The sequence below is a fragment of the Parasteatoda tepidariorum genome, chromosome 2, assembly GCF_982258835.1.
Source record: "Parasteatoda tepidariorum strain Cologne lab strain chromosome 2, Ptep-v5.0, whole genome shotgun sequence".
Classification (NCBI taxonomy): domain Eukaryota; kingdom Metazoa; phylum Arthropoda; class Arachnida; order Araneae; family Theridiidae; genus Parasteatoda; species Parasteatoda tepidariorum.
In genome coordinates, this window is record NC_141756.1 from 123,135,200 (window position 1) to 123,157,469 (window position 22,270).

Here is a 22,270-nt window from a genome sequence, read left to right on the forward strand (position 1 = left end):
TTATTTTTCCTAGATTAATGGAAATAAGGTATTTATAGAAAATTTTACGTTATTTCTATCAATTCCTATGTAATAGAAAAAAAGGTTTTACAAATTTGTACAAAACAGTTGTTTTATGCCACTTGTCAATACTAACAAGTATATTTTTAGGCAAAGTGGCACCATTTATGACCAAGAATTCGACTTCTGATAAACACATACATCACAGCCCATCCACATCATAATTAGGACCTGAACCAGAGCACACTTTATCTCCAATCCAGTACCCTTGATGTATTGATTCGTTATGGGAACTTAAAGGACTTCCTTACCCTGACACACTTAGCATGCACCAGTCACTATTTGTTACAGGTGGAGTCTCCCGCTGGCGAGGATCGAACTTGCGGCCTAGACCCAACCCTCTACCAACCAAGCTGTCCTGGCTGTACGAAACAGTTATAATTTAAAAAAGGAAAATCAAAAATTTTAACATTTTAAAGAGAAGTGCTGAAACTGTGGGAATGCAATTTTTTAAGAAAATTACTGGGAAAGAGGTTTCTTAAGTTTAGAAAATTTAAAAATTTTATGGTCAGTCAAATTATCTTTGTCCAGTTTATAATTGCACTATTATTTTGTAACTTGGTGGTAGGTTAACTAAATTACTAAAACTACAATCATAACTAATGATACACAATTTTATAGAGACTCTGCAACTGTTTTAAAAGAACAGTACCTTAACCTTATAGTACCTTATTTTTAAGAACAATTGCAGGCAAGTTTTTTTTCCAAAAAAATATATCTGCAATTCCCTTAGAGGACGCTCTCAGTGATTCCGCTCTCAGGACGAAACATTACAAACTAGACTAGATTTCCAGGTTTTTTTTTTTTGTTTTGTTATTAAAAGCAGATCTCTAATAAAAATAAAAAATTTTAATTTAAAGATATGCATGATAAGTAAATGTCTTATGATTAGAAATATGTTATATATTAGTAATTGAGTCAGTAATAGTTTTTTTGAGGGGGGGTTGGTTTAATTTTGCTTACAAGACAAATATTAATTTATAGTGGTTGCCTCTTCACAATTGAAAATTACCCATTGCCAGAGGACACTTCTGCATGTGCCCAGTCTATGATATTAGCCTATTTCATAAGGCGGAATCACTGATTATTAGTATTTAAGGTTTTAAAACAATTCTTGATAAAGTTATTCACATGTAGCTGATGGCAATCACCACTTTAAATAATGCAGTTCATTGAAATGTAAATCCTGTATTGCTAGTTCCCCCACACCAAGACGTTATAAACTTGAGCACATCTTCACATTCAGACACGTGATTAACTTTTGCAGTCATAATAAGTTTATTCCAATCGTCTTTGTTGGCAACTTTACCGGAACTCCCAAACTCGACTTTATTCCTCATGACGGGATAACCTGTCACCAGACAAGGCGGGTACTGCCTACCGTCATGGGACATTAAAGAGGCTTCAAACATTTGTCTCTCATCCAAGGGTAAAGATTGGTCTACTGTTTGATCCATTGAGACTGATAACACCCATTCCCTAGTCTCTTCGTGCTGTGATTCTTTCAGGCAAGTTTCTGAAGGTATCAAGATATTAACAGGAATATCTGTATCTTGGAAATCAGTATTATCCACTTCATTCGAACCATCCTCAATTGCTTCGAATATGTCCATCAAGTGATTAAGACATACAAATGCGATGCTGTTCCATCCAATTTTCCTTGCAGCCTCGCCAGCTTCATAAAAGAGTTTATCGGCAGGAATGACATCAGCATTTCTCAACAGACTGAGTGAGATTTTCACCGCTTGCCGTTCGAGACTCGGGTGACCCAAGCAAGCCGATCTTGTCGAATAATAATGGGCAATTGTTAAATAAGTGTTAAATTCGTCGCATTCCTCACTGCTAACTTTTTGCAAACTTTGACATAATTGGAATAGTATATTTCGCAAATTAGACCAGAGAGAATAAGCTTCATAGTTAAAGGTGTCTGGCATTCGAAAAATGGCTGAGATAATATGGCGGTAGATCGAGAAATTCTGGCTCATTGGAGGGATGCCATAATTTACGTATAAACTTAATGCCTTTTGCTCTTTTCTTTCTTTTATAAGTTTAACGGCCAGTATTGCCACATATTTATGCAGTACTTTCATGCCTTGTTTCTGAGCAACCTCTAAGCACTTTTCCCATTGATTTCTTTCTGCATACAAGTCCAGAGCTGCAATAACATCTATGTCAGCTAATTCTGATGTATTACCCTCTGATCTTAAGAAGTCTTTATAACAATTATCAACATACTCTTCGTAGCGAGGATCCACCTCTGCTGCTACTCTTTTGGCTTTGCTCCAATCTTTTGCATCAATTAAAGCATCTAAAGCATTTTTAATGGAATTAATTTTTAAAAATAATTGCGCAGCAGTTGTTTGCTTTTTCATTTGTAGCAACTGTGGTGCAATTTGCTGAATTAACTTTTCAGTATGCTGCTTGTTCATAAACTTCCAAGAGAGTTCTGCAGCTTTCACCCAACACTTTTCAATAAAATCAAAATTTTTCGAATTAGAAGGAGAGACCTGCAAATACCGATCAATGGCCTTCTGATACTGACCCGTCTCTTCCCAGCTAGAGGCCTGTTCAAATAACTGCTGGGCATCTCTCAAGCCTTTCTCAGAACTTTCGCTTTCATATTCTTCCTGAAGTTCCATCAATTTATTGGGTGTATAATCTTTACAAACTCTAAGAGCATCATTCCACATGCCAGCTTCTTTATAGAACTTTACTGCCAGATCAGCTCTTTCAGCTCTCAATAAAAGAGATTCTGCTTTTTGGTACTCACCACGCTCAAACCCAAATCTCGCTTGTCCAATCAGTACATCAGAAACTGATTCTTTATCGTGGGCTTCTGCTACTCTTTGTGCACTCTCCCAATCCTGATTGTGCACATACATTAAAACTGCTTCTTTTGGTCGTTGTGCCTGAATAAATTCTAACTCTGCTTCTTTGAATTTCATTTCATCTTCTAAGAACATAGCAAACTTTAGGTGTATATCTGGAAGTTTATGCTTCATTGAGGTTTTAGATAATTCAAAAGCAAAATCAAATGCACAGTTTTCAGTGGCATAGTCTATAGCACTTTCTAGCAAACCAAATTTATTAAGAAGTTTAACTGCAGAATCACCTCCTACACTTTTAGCCCATAAATAAGCTATCTGTTTAGCAGCAATGTCATTTCCTTTAGTTTTGGCTACTCTGTATGCATCTTCCCACATGTCCAAGTTTCGGTACATATTGACAGCTACTTTCCACTCTCCAGCAGTTGAGTAGTAATCTTCTGCTTGCCCATATTTTCCATCCTCTTCTAACAGTTTAGCTATATGAAGGTAAGTATCAGGTAACTTTTCAGGATAGTACTTTTTTATCATTTTCAACACTTTGTCATATTGTTTAAGATTTTCATACATTGCAATAGCTAAATCATATTCTTGGGCTGAAGTGTATAGTTTTTCAGCATCTTTGTAGTCACCCTTTTCTTCAAGAACCTTCGCCTGAGAAATATACATTCGACGCACTTCTGCGGAATCCAGAAACTGACTGGCAATTTTATAAGCTTTGTCCCACTCGCCTATACGATTATACATGTCTACGGCTTCACGAGACATGCCTCCTTCAACTAGTAAATGCTCGGCCAGTTCATACTGGCCAACTGAATAAAAATGTTGTGCCATTGGCTTTAAATATTTACTCATCGATTGAGAGTCATCAATAATTTCCATTATTTCTACAGCTTTTTTCCACAACTTTGCATTTATTGCAGCATCCAAAGCTTTTACTGATTTCCCAGCTTCAATATAGTGATTAATTGCAGCTTCTAGTTGTTTGATTGATACAAGGTGGTCGCCCCATTCTTCTTCCAAATGTATAACTTCTTCGGGAAATGCTGTGCGAGCTAAATCAACAGCCCTATTAAATGCATTCCCAAGCCTATAGCATTCCAGAGCCTTATGGTAACTATTAATTTTTTCATAAAGATCACCAGCATGCTCATAGAATTCACCTTTCATCAGTGCTGAGGCTATTTCTTGAACTAACTCATCATTTTCTGCTAACAGTGGCATGCTAGATATAACACGACCTGCCCTGGTTGGCAATCCAGCAGTTAAGTATAAACGAATTGCCTCTTGAAATTCACCTTTATTTTCTTTCAGCTCGCCTGCTTTCTCTTCTTGATTAGTTGTTTGCAGCCATTCAAAGTAAGTTTCATTGAGTCTTTCCAAATCAGGATGATCAGTCACTTTAGCTAGTTCAATTGCATCTTCCCAACGGTGCAAATCGAGGTACATTTGTATGGCTTCCTCGATTTTGTTTTGTTCTACGTAGATGCTTTCAGCAACTTTATAGTCCTTCGTCATTATGGCTAATCGAGCTCTCACTTGGTAAAAATCATACCCATCACTACCCGAGTTGGCTGCAGCATCATTAGCTATTGAAATAGTTTCTCTCAAATATCTAGCTTTAGATATGTCACCTACAGCAGCATAGCAACGTTCTGCTATTTGTAAATTGAGTGAATCTAAGGCAAGTTTCCCTAAGTTTGCCCACATATCCTCTGTTTCTTCCGAGTAGCCTAATTTTTCTAAGTACACTACTGCTCTTTTAAAATCATGGTTATCAATGGCACTTCCAAATTCAATCATTCCCTCATCTAAGGCATACGTTGTGACCGAGGTACCATCACTCACAATAACGTCAGTTTTATTATCACTTCGCTGAATTTCTAATATTTCACCCTTGATGGGAATGATAGAAACTTTATCGGGAGCTTCAATATTATACCAGACGCAAAGACTACCTCGACTTTGAGCGACGACGACGTCACTTCCCGGCACCCACTGAACGAAAGAGCAATAATTTAGCATTGTTTTTTTCTCATCTTTTATTATATCTATCAGGTTGAGTCTCTGTCGCCTATCACGAAACAACAGTTTACGGCCCGTCTCACTCAGCTCCAGCCAATCGATCTTCGACTCGTGACTTATTTGAATCAAAAGCTGATTGGTCATCAGATCCAATACTGCGATAGTTTTAAGATCTATTAAGTATGCAAGTTTTTTATTATTGGAGAGAGGTTCGCCATTGCGTTTGTTAAGGCAAACACTTATGAGGTGCGGATTCATGAACTCCGTTCTCACCGATCCCAATATCGTATTGTTGCCGTACTCGATCAAGGACAGCTCACCCACATTGAACACGAGGCATACATTCTCAAAATCGAAAAAAAACTTTACATTTTCACCGACACCGAACCACGGCACCTCACTCGTCAACTTCGCTTCCATGTCGCAAAGAATTAGAGTTTGTGAAGTGTGTATAACCGCATATCTATTTTTACCTAAAATTTTAAGATCCAATATTTCATAAGAGTTTGACGATTTGATATTCACTTGAAGGTTGTTAGAAATGTTTCTTATAATCACTTGACTGGGATCTATGTATGTGACTTCAAATATCCTTTTATATAAGGACTTCTTCATGCTACAATCAAATAATTCCACTAAACCAGTCAATGTACCGACAGAAAGCTTCGACCCGTCTTTCGCCCAAGCTAAAGTACATATTGTGTACCAGTTTGTAACTTCTTTTGGTTTAGCTTCTTCCCATTCGTGATGTTGGGCACTCCAATTCAGAATTCTCAATCGATCGTAACTGCCGATCACCACTGTCTTCCCACTTGGGCTACATACAGCTGTAGTGAATTCTTTTTCATTCGTGTTACGGCTATAATCGATTTGTTTTTTAAGAGCACCGTCATTTCCATAAATAGCTATTTTCTTGTCGCAACCTGCTGCAATGATGGAATTAGTTGCCCAAACGAGAGCATAAGGCGGGGAGGTATGTGTTAGTATTTTACCTTGAATATCACCAGTTCCTTCATCATCGAAAAAAAATCGAACAACAGTACCATCTGCATGACCAGATATAACTCCTTTACCACTAATATTACTCGTGAGTGAAATAACGTAAGAATCGGAATTATACAAAGTGGATGTTTTGTTATTTTTTATGTGTGCAACACGGACGCGTCCTTCGGCAAGGCCAATCACAAGAGGTCCATCTGATGGCCAAATGATGCATGTAGCAGCGCTCTGACATGGAAATTTATTGCAAATCACTTTTTTTTCTCCCCAACTTTCCCCAAGTTTGTAGACAAACACTATATTATCACTTTGCGCGATAGCAATTTTCGTAGAATCTGCTGAAAATGACATACCTTTGACGACATAACTTTTTTTACCATACACTGGATCGATAGGTTTTGTTGAAAACTTGTCTCTTTTTTCTCCAGTTTCATCGAATAACAAAATAACCCTGTCGGAAGTACAAATAGCAAGTTTTCTATTATTTGGAGACCAGCACATAGCCATAACTCTCTCGGATCCATCTTGAGATGGAACTATTGTTTTAATATGCTTTAAACGCATTATTTTCTCCTAAATTTAACTGATTAAGTGTCTTGATTCTCCAAACACTTCGTCTTGAATGTTATTGTTGTGATTGCAGCTGTTCCCATGGTAACAGATACCATGTTTCCTTCTATTAACTGTAAATATAACGGATTTTAAAATTTATTTCGTTATCACCATCATGACTAGCAATGTTCAAACAAATAAATATTAAGAGGTTTTTATTCAATACTATTGAGCTATATTAATAATCTTTAATAAAATTTTTCAGAAAAGCAGTCGCTTAGCTGACAGCTCAACACACATCATCCTATCTTGGCCTTGCCTATTTGTAACTTTAACGGTTAGTTTATTTACTATTTAACTCTCGATTTTGAATTGAAAAACCATTGCTTCAATTGCTGCTTTTTTCTTGACAGAATATTTGCGAAATTTAAAGAAAAGCTCATAGTAATATACAATTAAAATATGTCTAGTGAGAAGAAATCTGTCCTGTTTGTATGCTTAGGTAACTGCTTTATTCTTTATAATTCCCCAAGATACATTTTACGAATCTTTAATTTTATGAAACTTCATTTTCCACTCGCTTTCTCGACCGAATAACATGCATTCAAAATTTAACAAATTCTTAAATAAAAAAGAACAGATATAATGTAGTATCTGTGATCTTTGCAAATTGGCTAAAATAATGTAAGTGAAGAAAATCTGTTTTTTTTCTATAGATTATCAATAAATACTTTCCCGTTTGAGGGGTTCAAGGAGATTTCCGTATCCTGATCTGCCAAGGTGTCAAATTGATTTTTAACAAGCAAATTTAAAAAAAAAAGAAAAGTAGATGTTGGTCCCTTTCTGTGATGTTTTTTTTAGTTGGGGATATTTTCGTTTCTCGTAGGCCGTTGCCCTCAAGTTTCTAAGTCTTGGCGATTATTCTGCCACAGTTCAGGATATGGAAATCTCCCCCTCGTAACCACTCTCAGGCTAACTTCTACATACTTTTTTTTTTTTTTAAATTTGCAAATTTAAAATCTATTTGACACCTTGGCTATTGTGGTTGGCACGACAGATCAAGATACAGAAATATCCCCCAAAGAAATGTTCCTGCAGCCGGACCATGGGGCACTGTTTTGGAAATAAAACATAGTACTTTTTAGAAATTTTTGCTGTCGTTTATTTTAATAGGATAACTCGTTAAATTTAAAGAAAAGCTCGAGGAGATTGCCCTATCGCGATCTGTGGTAGATTCCACCAAGTTTTATCGGAGGCCCGTGAGTAACTAAAAAAAAGTGCTGGTATAATCAAGAAAAGAGTTCTTTGTCAGAAACTAGTCATTTTATCGTGATCATGTAAAGTCTTTGAAAACTATTTTGCATTTTGTTAATCTATATGGTGCTTAAAAAATAATTACAAGGTGCTTATGTGTTTAAATAGCTCATGAGTCATGTCTTAGAGCAGGGATGGGCAAACTTTTATCGTGGAGGGCAAAAAATCGAAGAAAAAAAGTTTGGTGGGCCAAGTTAAAACTTCTGCAATAAAAAAAATTCATACTCTAGTTTTAATTAAATATTTAATGAGATGTTTATCTGTTATACTGTTTATCTTCTTGAAAAAATTTTGTCTGCTTGATTAATCCATTAAAAAGACGCTCTGCATTTTGTCTCCTTTCACATTCATGGATTTCTTCGTTGTTGTACTTGGCTGTAAAATGTCGGTTGATGTCATATTCTTTAAAAACTGCTACAGCATCATTGCAGATAAGACATACCGGTTTATCTTTTACAACTGTAAAAAAATATTTCCAAGTCCATTCATCATTGAACGCACGATACTCTGAATCAACTTTGCGTTTTTTAGTAGCCATTTTGGGGTTAAAAATTTTTACAAATAACTTAAACAAGCACTAGCTATTTTATGCATTCACTAATTTCACCATTATTTGCAATAACGTTATATGTGTGCAATCTTTTTAAACGCAATAAATTATACTAGAACTCATGCTGGCAGAAAAATACGCTTGTTGGAGCTTAAAATGCGCAGCCTGCCACATGTGAAGTACAATTCAACTATATTAGATTCCATATGTCTGCTCCTCGAGAAAGACGCCAATCTACGGCTATTCTACAAAGAACTTGTGCTTTCAACATTTGACCAATTCAAGCTGTTTGTGCTGGCGGGCCACAGTTGGCCCATCCCTGTCTTCTGATAAAGTTGCAAATAAAGAGCTTGTGGTCTTTGATATGGTACTCCTGTGTGTTCTTGAAGCTCCAAAGTGTACTCCCCTGCAGTTGGGGTGGTTCAGGTGCTGCATCTCCAATGCAATGCATTAGTTTTTAATGTTTAAAAATAATGTGTTGTAAAGAAAATTTTTTATTGTATTGATTATTTCTGTATTTATGTCCTAATTTTCTAGGCAACATTTGTCGTTCTCCTATGGCAGAAGCTGTGTTTGCACATTGTGTGAAGGAAAAAGGATTAGAAAGTAAAGTAAGATTTCAAGATTTTTTTTTATTTATTTCAAAATGGGAAGAACCAATTTTTTTAAAAAAAAATTTTTAACCTGTGCTTTTTAAGAGAGGGACGGGCATAATTGCAATTTAATAATTTTAAAATTAGTGATTCTTTAAACTGCTGGCCTAGAATTTTCGTATTTTTGGATCCCTATTTAAAATATGAACTATCTACCTTTTTATTTATTAACATTCATTATTTTATCTATTGAAAGATAAAACAAAGAATTTTAAGACATTGAGTGAACATTTATTTGAACTAATCAAATACCAGCATCAAGAAAAAGAACGTAATTTGATATTGAGAATTATTCTAAATTTCTATTTCTGTTATCAAGGAGCAAAGGAAAAAAAATTGTATTAAATTAAAGTTAGGATATTTATTACTGCATAAATTATCAAATAGTTCGTTATTTTCTCTTTTTCCTTGTTTAAGAAAAATTATCTGTAAAATTATAAAAATTAGTTTAAATTTCCGTACACTTTGTTAAACAAATAGCTTTAAAATCTATGATAACTGTATGTACAGTAAGATCTCGATTATCCTAGCTAATTGGGACTGCTAGTACCTCTGATATCGGAAATCTCGGTTAATAGAAACCATGTATAAAAACCTTCCGTGCTTGCGAATTTAACTACTTTTAAAGTAAAAAACAATAAAACATTTTTTAAATAATAAAAATAAACATATATGAACTTATGTTTCACAGATTTAAAAAGGAAATCAACTCTAGTAGTAAATTTTAAAAAGTAAAATGGATTTTTTTTTAACTATACTTAGTTAAATATCGAAAGACGCATTTTCAAAAATAACACAAATCTCAAGAAAATATTGTATTTTTGAAATTTACATGATTAAACTTACAAGTCACATAACCACTGTCAGCAAAGCATTCATGGATGTTGTCTTCTCAGGGTGTAATATTTCATGGAAGTTGAGTGCTTTTGTGGGGAATAAGAGCCTGTAACACGGACAGCGAACTAATATGTGTATAATTTCTTCCAAGCTCATTTTGGAGAGGAGGAAAAAAAATTTAGACTTCTTTATTGCTTCGGTTAACAGAAACCTCGGTTAATCTACTGTAATTCTTTTTTTGTTTATTCGTGTTATTATAGTCAAATAAACCATTAATTTTTTTTGTAAAACATTGAATTTCTTGTTAAAAGTTATTTATATACGGAAATTTTTTTTTTAAAAAAAAAAGAGTTTAAAAGTATAAGTCTCATAGAGTTAAATGCAATGAGAAGGATACTATTGAAAGAAGAGTTATTTAAAGGAATGTGGGAAGTGCGTAGAATGAATATGAATTTTAGGTCTATTCACTTCGTGTCTGCAGCTATGTATGTTATTATTAATATCTTATAAATTGTCTGAAATTTTAAAAATTTTGACTGAATATGTCATTTAACATCGAAAACATATAAATGTGTTGATCTGTCACTTAAAATTCACAACAACCTTTAGATCAACTGTCACATATATTTCAGTGTATGGAAGTAATTTATTGATTCTTGTAGCTAGTTTAACCCTTTTGCGGTCTTCTGATTTTGGCTAAACTTGTTCAAACTCACCGTTTTTTTAAAAAATGGTTTAATTTTTGTGTAACTTTATGTTGAATTTCAGACATACCAGTATATATTTCTATAAATTTATCAGTTTCTTGAAGGTACAAAACTAGTTATTGATTTATATTTTTTAGCGTAAACTTGGCTTTCTTTGTATATCAAAAATTTAAGTCACTCAGAAGCATTACATTGCAACATCAAACAAGTATTTTTAAGGCTCAATTCTTCTACGTTTAATTAACAAAATTCTTGCACAATTTATAATAGTTCAGTTGCTTCTCTTGTTCTTTATGGTTCTTTTTCTTCTCCATCTTTGTTCTCTGTATCATGTTGTGTAGTGTTTTTAAGGTGTATTTATTTTCGATATTCATATTTTAAAAACCCTTAAAGGTGCTTCTTTCATGGGTTTTTTTTAAAAGAAGTACTTAATTTTCCCTTTTCAAAAATGACAATTTTTTTTCTTTACCTTGTCGACATTTGCTGCATATTATACATAAGCGTGCTTTTCACATTTCATTAAACCACAATCTATTTCGGCATATGAAAGCTCCAATCATTTTACATGTTTGATGAAAGACTTGGGAGTTCGCATGTGCGTCTAGTAAGCTGGGTTCAGTGATATTCTTGCACTCTCATGTGCAACTTGGCTGCATTTTGCAAAACATTCTCAATTTCAGGCTTCATTTTCCACCCTCTGAAATCGAACCATAAAATCTCTCAATCTTTTTACGGTGGCTAATATAATCAAATAAAGAGTTCCTTGTCAGAAACTAGTTATTTTATCATGATCATGTAAAGTCTTAGAAAATTATTTGGCATTTTGTTGGCATACATATTTGGCATATATAGTGCTTAAAAATATTTTTTGAGTGCTTAAAAAGTGCTTTAAAGGTGCTTATTTTTTGTTGACAGATTTGGCTAGGGTTCTTTGTGTTAATTGCTGTAGTTGTCTTTTAATCTTACAATTATAAATTAAAAAATAGTATAAAACTTAAGAGTATTAAAACTGAATTGATTCAGCATCACTGAGAAATACTATAATCAAATTACTTAATTTATGTTACCATCTAAAAAAAAAAAGGCGATATGTGTATAACATTACATTATATTGATTAGAGGGTAGAATGAGGGAATTTTGGCTGTTTTTTTACCGTGATAAAATGTTAAATATTTATGCAAAAACTTTTGGATTTATTATTATTATTATAAATATGTAATTTTAAATATTTATTCTGCACGAATATTGATTGGGGTAGAATTAAAGAATTTTGACTGTTTTTCTACTCTAATATTAAATATTTATCATTGTCTATAATGATTGAGAAGTTATATTATTTTATTGTAAGACAATGCATACGTTATGTATTGTGTGAATACGTTTTGAATCATTCTTGAAATGTTTTTTTCTCTTCATATATAATTTGCAATATTTTAGTTAACTTAAATGAAAACAGTGAACGAAGTCTTTTGTTGTGATGAGGAAAGTTTAAAAAAATGTTTTTAATAATCTATTACTACTTATTATTAATATTTTTTGGTAATTTGTAATTAAATTTATTTTAAGTGGCATATCGATAGTGCAGCTACTGCAGACTACCATACAGGTAAAAATCCTGACAGAAGAGCAAGAAGTTGCTTACAGAAGCACTCCATTCCAATGGATCACAAAGCCAGGCCTATAATTGCTGAAGATTTTGAAACCTTTGATTATGTTTTTGGAATGGATGAAGCTAATATTAAGTAGAGCTTTTTCTTACCTTTTCAGTTATATTTACTACTTTTGCGCAATTGTGTTCTTTCTGTAGCATGTCTTAAAAATTGTAAGTGTTGATATTTTCATAAAAACTTAAGAATATAAGCTGTGCTTATTTGTTTGATTTAGATAAAGCAAATATAAAATAAGAATCTTCCCTAGACTGTTCTTCGGAGTGGAAATCAACTCAGAGATAGCAAATATGATTTTGTAAAAGTGGGGAAATTGGAAACTTTTTTTTTTACTTTTTATATATCTGTATAAATTGTCAATTTTTAAAAAATATACTTACATTTTCTCCCCAATTTCATGTTTTTCATAGGACTAGTGTTACAAACACACAAAGTGGGATAACAGAGAATCTGGGTAAAAAAAATTTAAGTATATTTTTCAAAAATTGACAATTGCGAGATGAACCACTTGAAAAATAGTGTAATCTTTACACTTTTCTTTAGGTACAATTGTAACAATAGCCATCTAAATACTTACCATTGTTTTCAAATTTGATTTATGGTTTACATTTACAAATGTTTCAGAGTTTTTATGTTTTCAAACTTTTGATCAGTTATAGGTATATCCTCCACCTGTTGTTGCTCATTTTCATCACTATTATCAGGAGCTAGCATTAAATCAGATATTAAAAGAATTTAAAAAATAATGGGAAATGCAATACATTCGATACACGTGTCATTGACCTCGGAAGATCTTTGGGCATAAAATTTTATTCCAAAAGGCCAATGTTCCCATTGGATAAGAAGAAACAATTAAATACGAGAAGATTTCTTAAACCCATTTGTAATGCATTTTTGTTGGCACTGTCTATTATTGTAGAAATCAAAATCAGATCTTCGAGAACATTTATTTTTGCTTTAGGGGCATCTCGCAAGTAATTGGAATCAAGAAAAAGAAATTATTAACTAACAAGCTTTTTAGTGTAATGTTCTTAAAATGATTGGATAATTCCAAGTCTCAAAGAGTGAATCTTGCTAAAAAAAATTTCACTCCCAAAGAGGAAGCCATACCACGAGTGAAATTTTCCGTTGCGAATTCTCTTTCATCTCCAATGCTATAGCTGAATTCAAATGAAAATTTCAAAATGCCAGCAAAGTATAAGAAGAGAACTTCTCCAGTGAGAAGTTCTAAGTTATCTTCTCATCATTTATTTGTATTTCGATAATTTTGAAATTTTCTTGTCAATGTTCGAAATTTCGTGATTTACTCTAGGTTTGTCGAAACTCTGTTTTTCTATGCTTAAAAATTAGTTATGGAGGCAAAAGAGAATTTATGACGAAAGGTTTCTCTCATGCTCAACCCATCCCCACCCACTCTTTTGATTATGGCTGACCCCACTGATGTATAAAAGGACAATTAAGATAGAATAGAAAGAATGTTAATAAAACAGCTAATAAACGTCTTCAAAAAAAAAACAGATGAAGGGATATTGCCTTAAAGCAGGTAACATAAAAGTCGGGATATTTTAACATTATCAGTATATGCAGTTTTCATGACTTAGCAGAATTAACTTAAAAAGAAAAAAAAATCATAGTATTAAAAAAATGACAGAAATAAACAAATTTCACTATTAGTAATAATAAAAAAAAAGATTCAAAATTGATGAAAAAGGTAATTTTATGTGGCACTGAAATGTGATGAGGTTCTAGTAAAATTTACTATTTGTGTCATTAAACTATTTTTTATTTCTATTAAATATTTGAACTGAATAAATCACATTAAATTTATAATATGTTTTTGTCTTTCATTACAGAGATCTAAAGAGAATGGCACCTAAGAATATCAAATCTAAAATTGAACTTTTGGGAGATTATGATCCTGAAGGACCGTGCATCATTCGTGATCCTTATTATGTAACTTTGATTATATATTTTTTTAAAAATTCTATTCTTAAAACCTTTCCATGCGGCACCCTTTATTCTGATTCATCAGTTGCAATCAGATGGTTAATATATGTTTAATTAAATGATGGTTAATTCTCTGATATATAGTTCTTTTCCTATAATTTTTATATGTAAGGATAATTTTGGGGGGACGTGGAAATCATTTTCATTGGTGCGTAATATTTTTTTAAATAACAATATGTATGTTAGTAACATTTTTTCAATAATTATTCACATACAGAAAGATTATAGAATCATAGCTGCCAACTCTACTGGATTTTTTTCAGTTTCTCTTTGCCTGCTGGTTTAATTAAAATTCTTCTGGTTTTTGTACATTTTAGAAAGTTCCCTAAAATTGTGTAAGTTTCCTAAAAAAAATCCCTATTGAAATGGAATTTTTGTACTGATTATAGTTTGTTGCTTGAATATTTAAATATGTATTACTAGTACATAATGAAGCGAATCTCATTTATAGAATTCAGTTCAAAACTTTTTTTGTTATAAGATGTTCAGTTTATTTTTTTTTTTTAAGTTATTCAAAATTCTTTTTACTATCTTTTATGTATTAAATGCCTTTTTATATACGAAATTATGAGTATACATGATGTTTAACATCAATCATAACGAAAATATTGCAGTTTTTCTGTTTTGAGGATTATAAAAATCCCTAATATCCCCTAAATGTTAAATATTTAGTATATTATATGACAATTATCATGAAATTTATATTTCGTAAAATCTACTGGATTTTTTCCAATCTACGTTGGCAACTATGTAGGATATATTTTGTACTGTGCTGACCAAAGCAATAAACATACTATTGTTTCGGTTATACAAACAAGAATCTTTCATAAGTGATACAAGCAAACACCAAATGATCGTAAAAAAGTGAAGAGACGAACACTTGCAAGTGTTTGTCTTTCAGGTGTTCATAAATCACTTTGCACATGTTTGTATATATTACATGTTTGTATATATTACATGTTTTTATAATTCTTAAAATCCATAGAAATGTGTAATATACTATTGTGTGCCAATGTAGCTTGTAACCTTTTCTAAGAGGATCGTAGAAGGAAAATTGCTTTCATATAATAACTTTATTATTCTTTAGTATGATGAGAACTTCATTATGCTTAAAACTAAAACATTTTTGTTAAAAATATATAAAAAGAAATGTATAAAAATATCTTTTGTTAAATATATTATATTTTTTTCTTTTATTAATAATTTCAGCTATGGCTGTTCAGGTCATTATACTTAAAACTAAAAATTTTAACATTTTGTTACAAATTTTTTACATAAAAAATTTATTACAATTTGTTACCTGAAATTTATTATAAATAAAAATATGACTAAAATTTGATTATTTACAAAAACATGAAAACAAATTGATTCAGATTATTTTAAAGTATTTTTTTTTAAGTATCCTTATCTAGTTTATATTTGGTTTTTGTGCCATTAAGCCCTGCATTCAATCAATCAACCTTATCTAGTTTAAAATACTTAACTTTAATAACTATGCTACACTTAAACTAAAAATATTGTTTAGTCAGAACTTCTATTTGAAATATTATGCTTAACTACTAAGGATTTGACTATTTTGTTAAAGGAAAAGCAAGTTCTTCAAAATGATACTGTAACAGGTTTGCGTGTAAAAATATTTTCAGTTACCAAACACATATAATCCAAATGGTAGATACAGATTTACAATCTATTACTGATGCTTATAGTGTCAATCTTTATAAAAAAAATATATGTTGCAAATATTTTAAGCATTTGTAATACAATAAATAGATTGGATTCATTAATAACTCTCTAGCCTTGCATAGTTTATGTAATTTTGTCTTAAGTTTATGACAAAATATTTTCCTGTTAATAAAAAATTTGACTAAAAACTTTAAAAATTATTAAGAAAAAGAAAAAAAATTGCTAAATGAAAAAATTTATTTAATATGAAAAACCTTCACTTCAATATGAAGAATTTTTATTATAAGCACTTTAATATTTTTTATCTGCTAATTATGAATGATTTATGAAAATTTAAATCTCTAGATGAACTTGTTGCCTTGCTCTGCAAATTTAAATTATATGGTTTTATTTATAGCACGGTTTTATTTATATTTTACATTCTGTAATGTTAGAAATAATTTTATTGATAAAGTTATGGGTTGTAAAGATTAAATTAACTTTTTATAGTCAATCCATTAATTTAAAGTTTTGAAGGATTAAGATATCCCTCCAATATCCAATAGGAAGATCTCTGAGATATCCAGATAATATATACCTATGCAGAGTCCACACTAGAAATAAAAAAAGGGTCAGAATGCTTTCTCACAGAAAAGGGCACCCATTTACCACCGTTAAACTGAAAATTTGAGAGGATAAATATTTAAAGCACTAGCTGCAGATCATTTATGACAAAGCAGGGATCTGTCCAGGACAAATTTACAACTGTTAGCAGTACCTTCACAAATTAAACTTTAGAAAAAACGGGTAGCTTTATAAAAAAACTTTAAAAAAGCAAGTTCTAAGATTCTATACTTCTTAATATTTCGTTTTTGTGTCCCTATAAAACTATATATTTCAGAGTTTTTTTAAATGAAATAACAAGATTCTCTCTCTATAAACTATACAGGAGGTTGAAATTCGAACAACATTCTAAACCTTATCTTTAACATTATTGTAAATTTATTCCAACAGACCTTTATTTTTTTATGCAAAATTTTTTACCCTATGAAAGCTTATTTTTGTATGACCTATCGAAAATGTTCTCATTATGAAAATAATTAGTTCTAGTTTGTTAAATGCAAGTCGAAATTTAACTATGGAGAATGGATTTTTAAATCTGGATACAATTTTATGCTCAAAATTTTACAATTGCAAAATTATTTTTAAATATATGGGGAAAATATATAGAAACTTACCGGTCATAAATGATTTTTATTTGTAGTGACAATCATTGAAAAAAAAATTCTTATTTTACCATACTTTGGTGTTAACTTTTTATGTAACTTTTAATTTTCACAAATTTTGTCTAAATTTTCACAAAATAGGTACCTCTCAAAAAAAACCTTGACAGAACCCTGCAAAGTAAATTTTTCATTTGTCAAAACTTTGAAATGCTGTCTGTAGAGCCGAACATCGAATTATGCAGTTTGATCGAGAAATCGCATTCCGAGACGCTCAAGATGCCGAAAAAAGCATGTGTTAACAATGCCATAAAACAACAGCTGTCTATGAGAGTTTTCGTGAATATCGAAAATTACCCTTTTCCTCCACCGTAGATGAATAACCATCAATGCCTCTGAAATGACCTATTCCAGAAACTTTTTCTCATGTGCAGCCAGAATTTCAATCAAAAGCAACAAACATATTTCTTATACTACTTAAAAGGAGCATTTTTTGTTTTGCAATGCTAATCTAAAAGTAAAGCTGATATAAGAGAACTGCTTACACATTTGAAATCAGAATTAAAATTAATTATACAATTTGTTCTAATTTATTATGTTAAGGCATTTCATTTCTACTTTTAGAACTAATAGTATGATTTATAAATAATTATATTTTAATGTGTTTAGGATGATGATGCAGATGGATTTGAAGAAGTTTATCAACAGAGTTTACGATCCTGCAGAGCATTTCTTGACAAGCACTCTTGAAGAGTTGGATATCAAATAATGCTGTTAAAAATAGTAATCGCATTATGCTGCAATAATAAATAATGATAATTTTGTGTTAAAAAACAACTTAGGTGCTGCAACATATTTTTGAATTGCAAGTCACTTTTATAAGGCTAAATCCGTCAATTCATTGACTTGAATCAAAAGTCTAATAATTTGTATTTATTTTATTAAATTGCATGCAATGTTGAGTACTAGATTTACTATACACATTAACAAATTCTTTTATTCCATAAATATATTTGAAATATGGACCATAATATGTTAACAAAAGATCTGCTGTATCCTTTATAGTTGTTAAATTACCCTAAAGAAGATATTTATGCCATCATTTCTTTACTCAAAAAGTTTAAATGACAAGAATTGCAAATTGTTCAGATTCCTTTGTTGTTACATTAAAATTTATTAACATTTTGTATATTTTTTTTTTTTTGTCTAATTAATCCAACAGATTATGATTTTAATTTTATGCAGCAACAACATGAATACTATAATGATACTATTTCAAAAACATGAACAATAATTCTACAATGTTAAGATTGCAAGGAATCTATTTCAAAATTCCTTAAAATGTTAGCTCTCAAATAAAAATAAACAATAAAAAGGAAAGATAGAGTAAAAAAAATAAAACATTAAAATTTATATATTAACATGTATTTAGTGATGAACATAAATATTTTAACTATACTATAAGAAATTTCACATGCATAACTATTAGCTAGTGTTTCAGTTTTTGATAACAAAGCCTAAACCCTGTTTTAAATTATAATTATTATAATTTCTTCTGCTTTAGAAAAACATTACCTCGGAAGAAATAATTTTTTCCAACTCAATCAGGAAAAAAAAGAGTAACTCTAAGAAATATTTAAAATGAGGTTTAAGAACAGTTAATAGTTTCAATCTTGTTTAAATAATAGCATTAAATTCCAAGCTATTTAATGCATACTTATCTTTTACAAATCTTTTTTTAATAAGTGTAAGCTAATACGCAACAACTGGAAAGAAGAAAAAAATATTGTAATGAATTTCTTAAGAAATTGTAGTTTTTATTCCACATTTTGTGTATAAGAGTATATTTATAGTAATACCTAATCATAATCCAATGTAGAACTCTTAAAATATCCTAATAAAGTTGTATAAATGTAATTAAATTCACAAATTACACACTCAGGGTTCCCACTTTTCTAACAAAATGAAAATTAAGGACTTTTTCTTGAAAAAAATTAATGAGTTTAAACAAAACATAGTATAATAACTATTTATCCTCAAGTATACATATACCCTAGTTATGATGCCAATTATTTACCCTTTTTTAAATAAAATAATAAAAAAATAATTTCATTGTAATGCAAGTAATGATGTAATAGTATTTATTACCAAGCTTTACCAAAGTGGGCAAATTTCGCGAACCCAGGTCAGGCTTTTTTTCAGTGGGTACACTTAAAGAAACTCAATTTTTTCCAAGGTGCTTTTTTTTGGAAAACTTATTGAGCTAGATGACTAGGCTTTGCTTTAAAAGCAAAATAATTTCACCTTAGAACAAGACTTTCAAATAATTAAATATAAATTGACTTGATACATAAACTGAAATTTATTCATCTTGTTTTAAGTGATTACTTATGTGTTTTTAATTATAATGGAAAAGTGAAACAACTGTTCTTTATAGAACTATGGGGCTCCTTGAACAACTTATATAAAATTATAATTATTGTTCTTATTAATAATAAGATTTCCATTATGAGAGCCTAACTTTTTGTATGATACTAATATTGCATTTTTGATATATCTTCTGTGATTCAAATTAGAAATTAAATTTAACTATTTCATTTATGAAAAATTATCAGTTTTTCATAATGAAATGAAATTATTTATGTAGCTTGAAAATGTTATTGAACTGTAAGATATAATTAATAAGTTAAGTCTATATATTTTTATAGAATATAAAAAAAAAATGCTTTTATATAATTTAACTCTTAGCAAAACCAATGACACCGTTTTATAAGTGGCATGGCATTTTTACTTACTGTATCCAATGTTAGCAAATGGCGTTGGCAAAAATCAATAATTTATTGTCATATTTACAATTAATTTAATTAATATTATATTGAAACATATTTTTTTCAAATAATAATAAATATTATAATAGTGGTAAGTAAACTCGAAATACTTTCAAATTGTTAAGGGTTATTGGCATCTATGAAACTAACTCCTTTTTTAACGATTTCATTGAAATTGAATTCGGTCTTAGAATCCCCTCGTTCAGTTTGTAAAATTAATAGTTTATTCATAAGGGTATATAATAAAAGAATTAATGCTAAAAAGTTGATTTAGGGTTATGCATGAGAGTTTTCTTAACTATGTCATTTTAAATTAAGTCCTATCCCAAGTAAATACAAGGCCCTACTAATATCCAAACACCATAAATTGTCCTACTTTTTTTTTTTCAGAAAGCTTAATTTAACATTTTTTAAATTCATTGAAATAAATATTTTATGAAAATTTTTATAGGATAAAAATACAATTATGCATGAGAAGATTTATAATTTTCAAACTAAGATAGATTAGTTCTCAGTGTAACATCTAAATAAAATGGTCTAAAATGATTTTTCAAAGTACTCAGCACATTTATATGGCTAGAAAATTGGTAAGGTTCCTTAATTAAGAAATAATTTTTTTATTTTTTCATTGTTTAAAAGCGTTTACTTCTGATATTTCTTTAGCATCGATCCTTTCTTAATATTCTCTACTATTGTTATGAGATTTGATGTTTTATTTTTATCTCAAATTAACAGTTAAAAACTAAAAGTGGTATTCTTTTTAGAAGTAATCTTGTAATATCACCGTATTGCATATCATTTTATAAAAATAGTAGTAATTAAAAAAAACTTTTAAACATTTTAAGAAAAACATATTAAAAATGGTTTGTAACTTTACCATTTTGAAATTATTACTAAATAGCAAATATGTTATATTTACTTTTATAATTAGCTTTATATAAATTATTTCCAACCAAAATGAGGAACCTGCATGCTTCGGGTAATCGCAGAATGTTGATTATTTTGAATAGTTTATATCTTAAAACTCCCTAAAATCAATTCAGAATTTAAAAAACTGACCCGAATATTAAAAAAAACTTATCTTAAAATTAGCCCAAAACAAAACTAACTTCGCGTGACACAAAATGAGGCGTGGTTTGCTATGACGTCAAGATACAGTATATCAGCGAACGGGAGGAGTTAAACCAAAGCTTCCTATCTAAAATTGTGTTACAAAGGCGTTTTAATTTGAACCGCATTTTTTAAAAATTGTTTTTCTTTCATGCTTATATTATTTATATATAGTTTAAATATATATGTAAATTTTCAACAACTTTAGAAAAAAATAAATTCATTTTTAATTTTTTTATGCTGATTCATTTTTATTTATATTTGTCTATATATAAAAGTCTGAACTGTTTTGAAAGTTTTTATTTAATGAGTGGATCCCAATTAGAGGGAATGGAATAAATGGTATATAACCTGGAATTTAGGTAAAATTTTTTTTAAAAATTCATTTTATTATTAACTTCTAAAATATTTTCCTGATTTTTTGTTGAAGAAATGTGAATATTGCTAAACCCTATCCTTTTTTATTTTAACTTTGATAATTTTTTCTTCAAAATAAAATTATTTTTTAACTTTAAAAAAAAGAACCTGTACACAACTGTTATGTCAGAATAAAATTCTTTCATTTTAAAGAAAAAAAAGAAAGAAAGTGATCTGAACAGCATTTCAAAAACATTTTAAAATTCAGTATAATAAATTATTCATTCAGAGAAGCTTATCAATCAGAAAAACAATCTTATAGAATTAAATTATAATTAAGTAAGTTACTGTAAAATGGTCTTAGCAACAGTATAATGCAGTAGTTGCAGACAATTTGCAAGTATTTTTTTCATCGCGTTTGATGGCTTTGCACCAAATTTGTCTTTTTTCTTCCTTTGGTACACTAAAAAATAATTTATTTGGCGTGTTTAATGTAGAACTATTGCACATGGTACAATGCAACACTTGTAGTTTTTGCTTGGAGCCAATTCTTAAAATTTATACTCGGAGCGGCATATGCTTTCACCGTTTCACATGATGGGAGTTGTGGTTGTACTGTATCGTGACGTCATCAGAGCAGATAGGAAACCTAGCAGCGATTTAGGGGGCGGGGCTAATCGAGCGATTTCAACTATTAATAACAAAATAACTAGTTATCGCACCAGTCTGAAATTGGTGTCTATCTTTATAAAATGGCATGATGTTTCATTTTAAAACATAAAAAAGCATGCAGGTTCCTCATTGTTATTAGGAATTAACTTCACATAATATAACTAAATAATCCAGCTAAAAACATTAACTAATTTTAAAGTAACCAAAAGTTGAATAGAAAT

General features: G+C 30.3%; 2 protein-coding genes across 2 annotated transcripts; one reads left to right on the top strand and one right to left on the bottom strand.

Annotated features, from left to right (window-relative positions):
• Nucleotides 1-988: 988 nt before the first annotated feature.
• On the bottom strand, nucleotides 989-6,760 carry Oseg2 (intraflagellar transport protein Oseg2). The gene has a single exon (XM_016050401.4). It carries the CDS (start codon nucleotides 6,471-6,473, stop codon nucleotides 1,230-1,232), a length of 5,244 nt encoding a protein of 1,747 aa, XP_015905887.2. The 5' UTR covers nucleotides 6,474-6,760; the 3' UTR covers nucleotides 989-1,229.
• A 7-nt stretch (nucleotides 6,761-6,767) lies between these two features.
• Nucleotides 6,768-18,271, top strand: LOC107438184 (low molecular weight phosphotyrosine protein phosphatase). Its single transcript, XM_016050402.4, has 5 exons — nucleotides 6,768-6,963; nucleotides 8,863-8,936; nucleotides 12,090-12,265; nucleotides 14,044-14,143; nucleotides 17,752-18,271. The coding sequence occupies exons 1-5, from the start codon at nucleotides 6,924-6,926 to the stop codon at nucleotides 17,830-17,832; spliced, it is 471 nt and encodes a 156-aa protein (XP_015905888.2). The 5' UTR covers nucleotides 6,768-6,923; the 3' UTR covers nucleotides 17,833-18,271.
• Nucleotides 18,272-22,270: the final 3,999 nt, after the last annotated feature.

What these genes read in the sequence shown, in the direction of transcription:
- Oseg2 (XM_016050401.4), bottom strand. Translation starts at nt 6,473, where the DNA reads ATGCGTTTAAAGCATATTAAAACAATAGTTCCATCTCAAGATGGATCC.
- LOC107438184 (XM_016050402.4), top strand. Translation starts at nt 6,924, where the DNA reads ATGTCTAGTGAGAAGAAATCTGTCCTGTTTGTATGCTTAG. An exon ending in TGTCCTGTTTGTATGCTTAG is followed by an intron (nt 6,964 to 8,862) that starts GTAACTGCTTTA and finishes CTAATTTTCTAG; the next exon opens with GCAACATTTGTCGTTCTCCT. An exon ending in AAAAAGGATTAGAAAGTAAA is followed by an intron (nt 8,937 to 12,089) that starts GTAAGATTTCAA and finishes ATTTATTTTAAG; the next exon opens with TGGCATATCGATAGTGCAGC.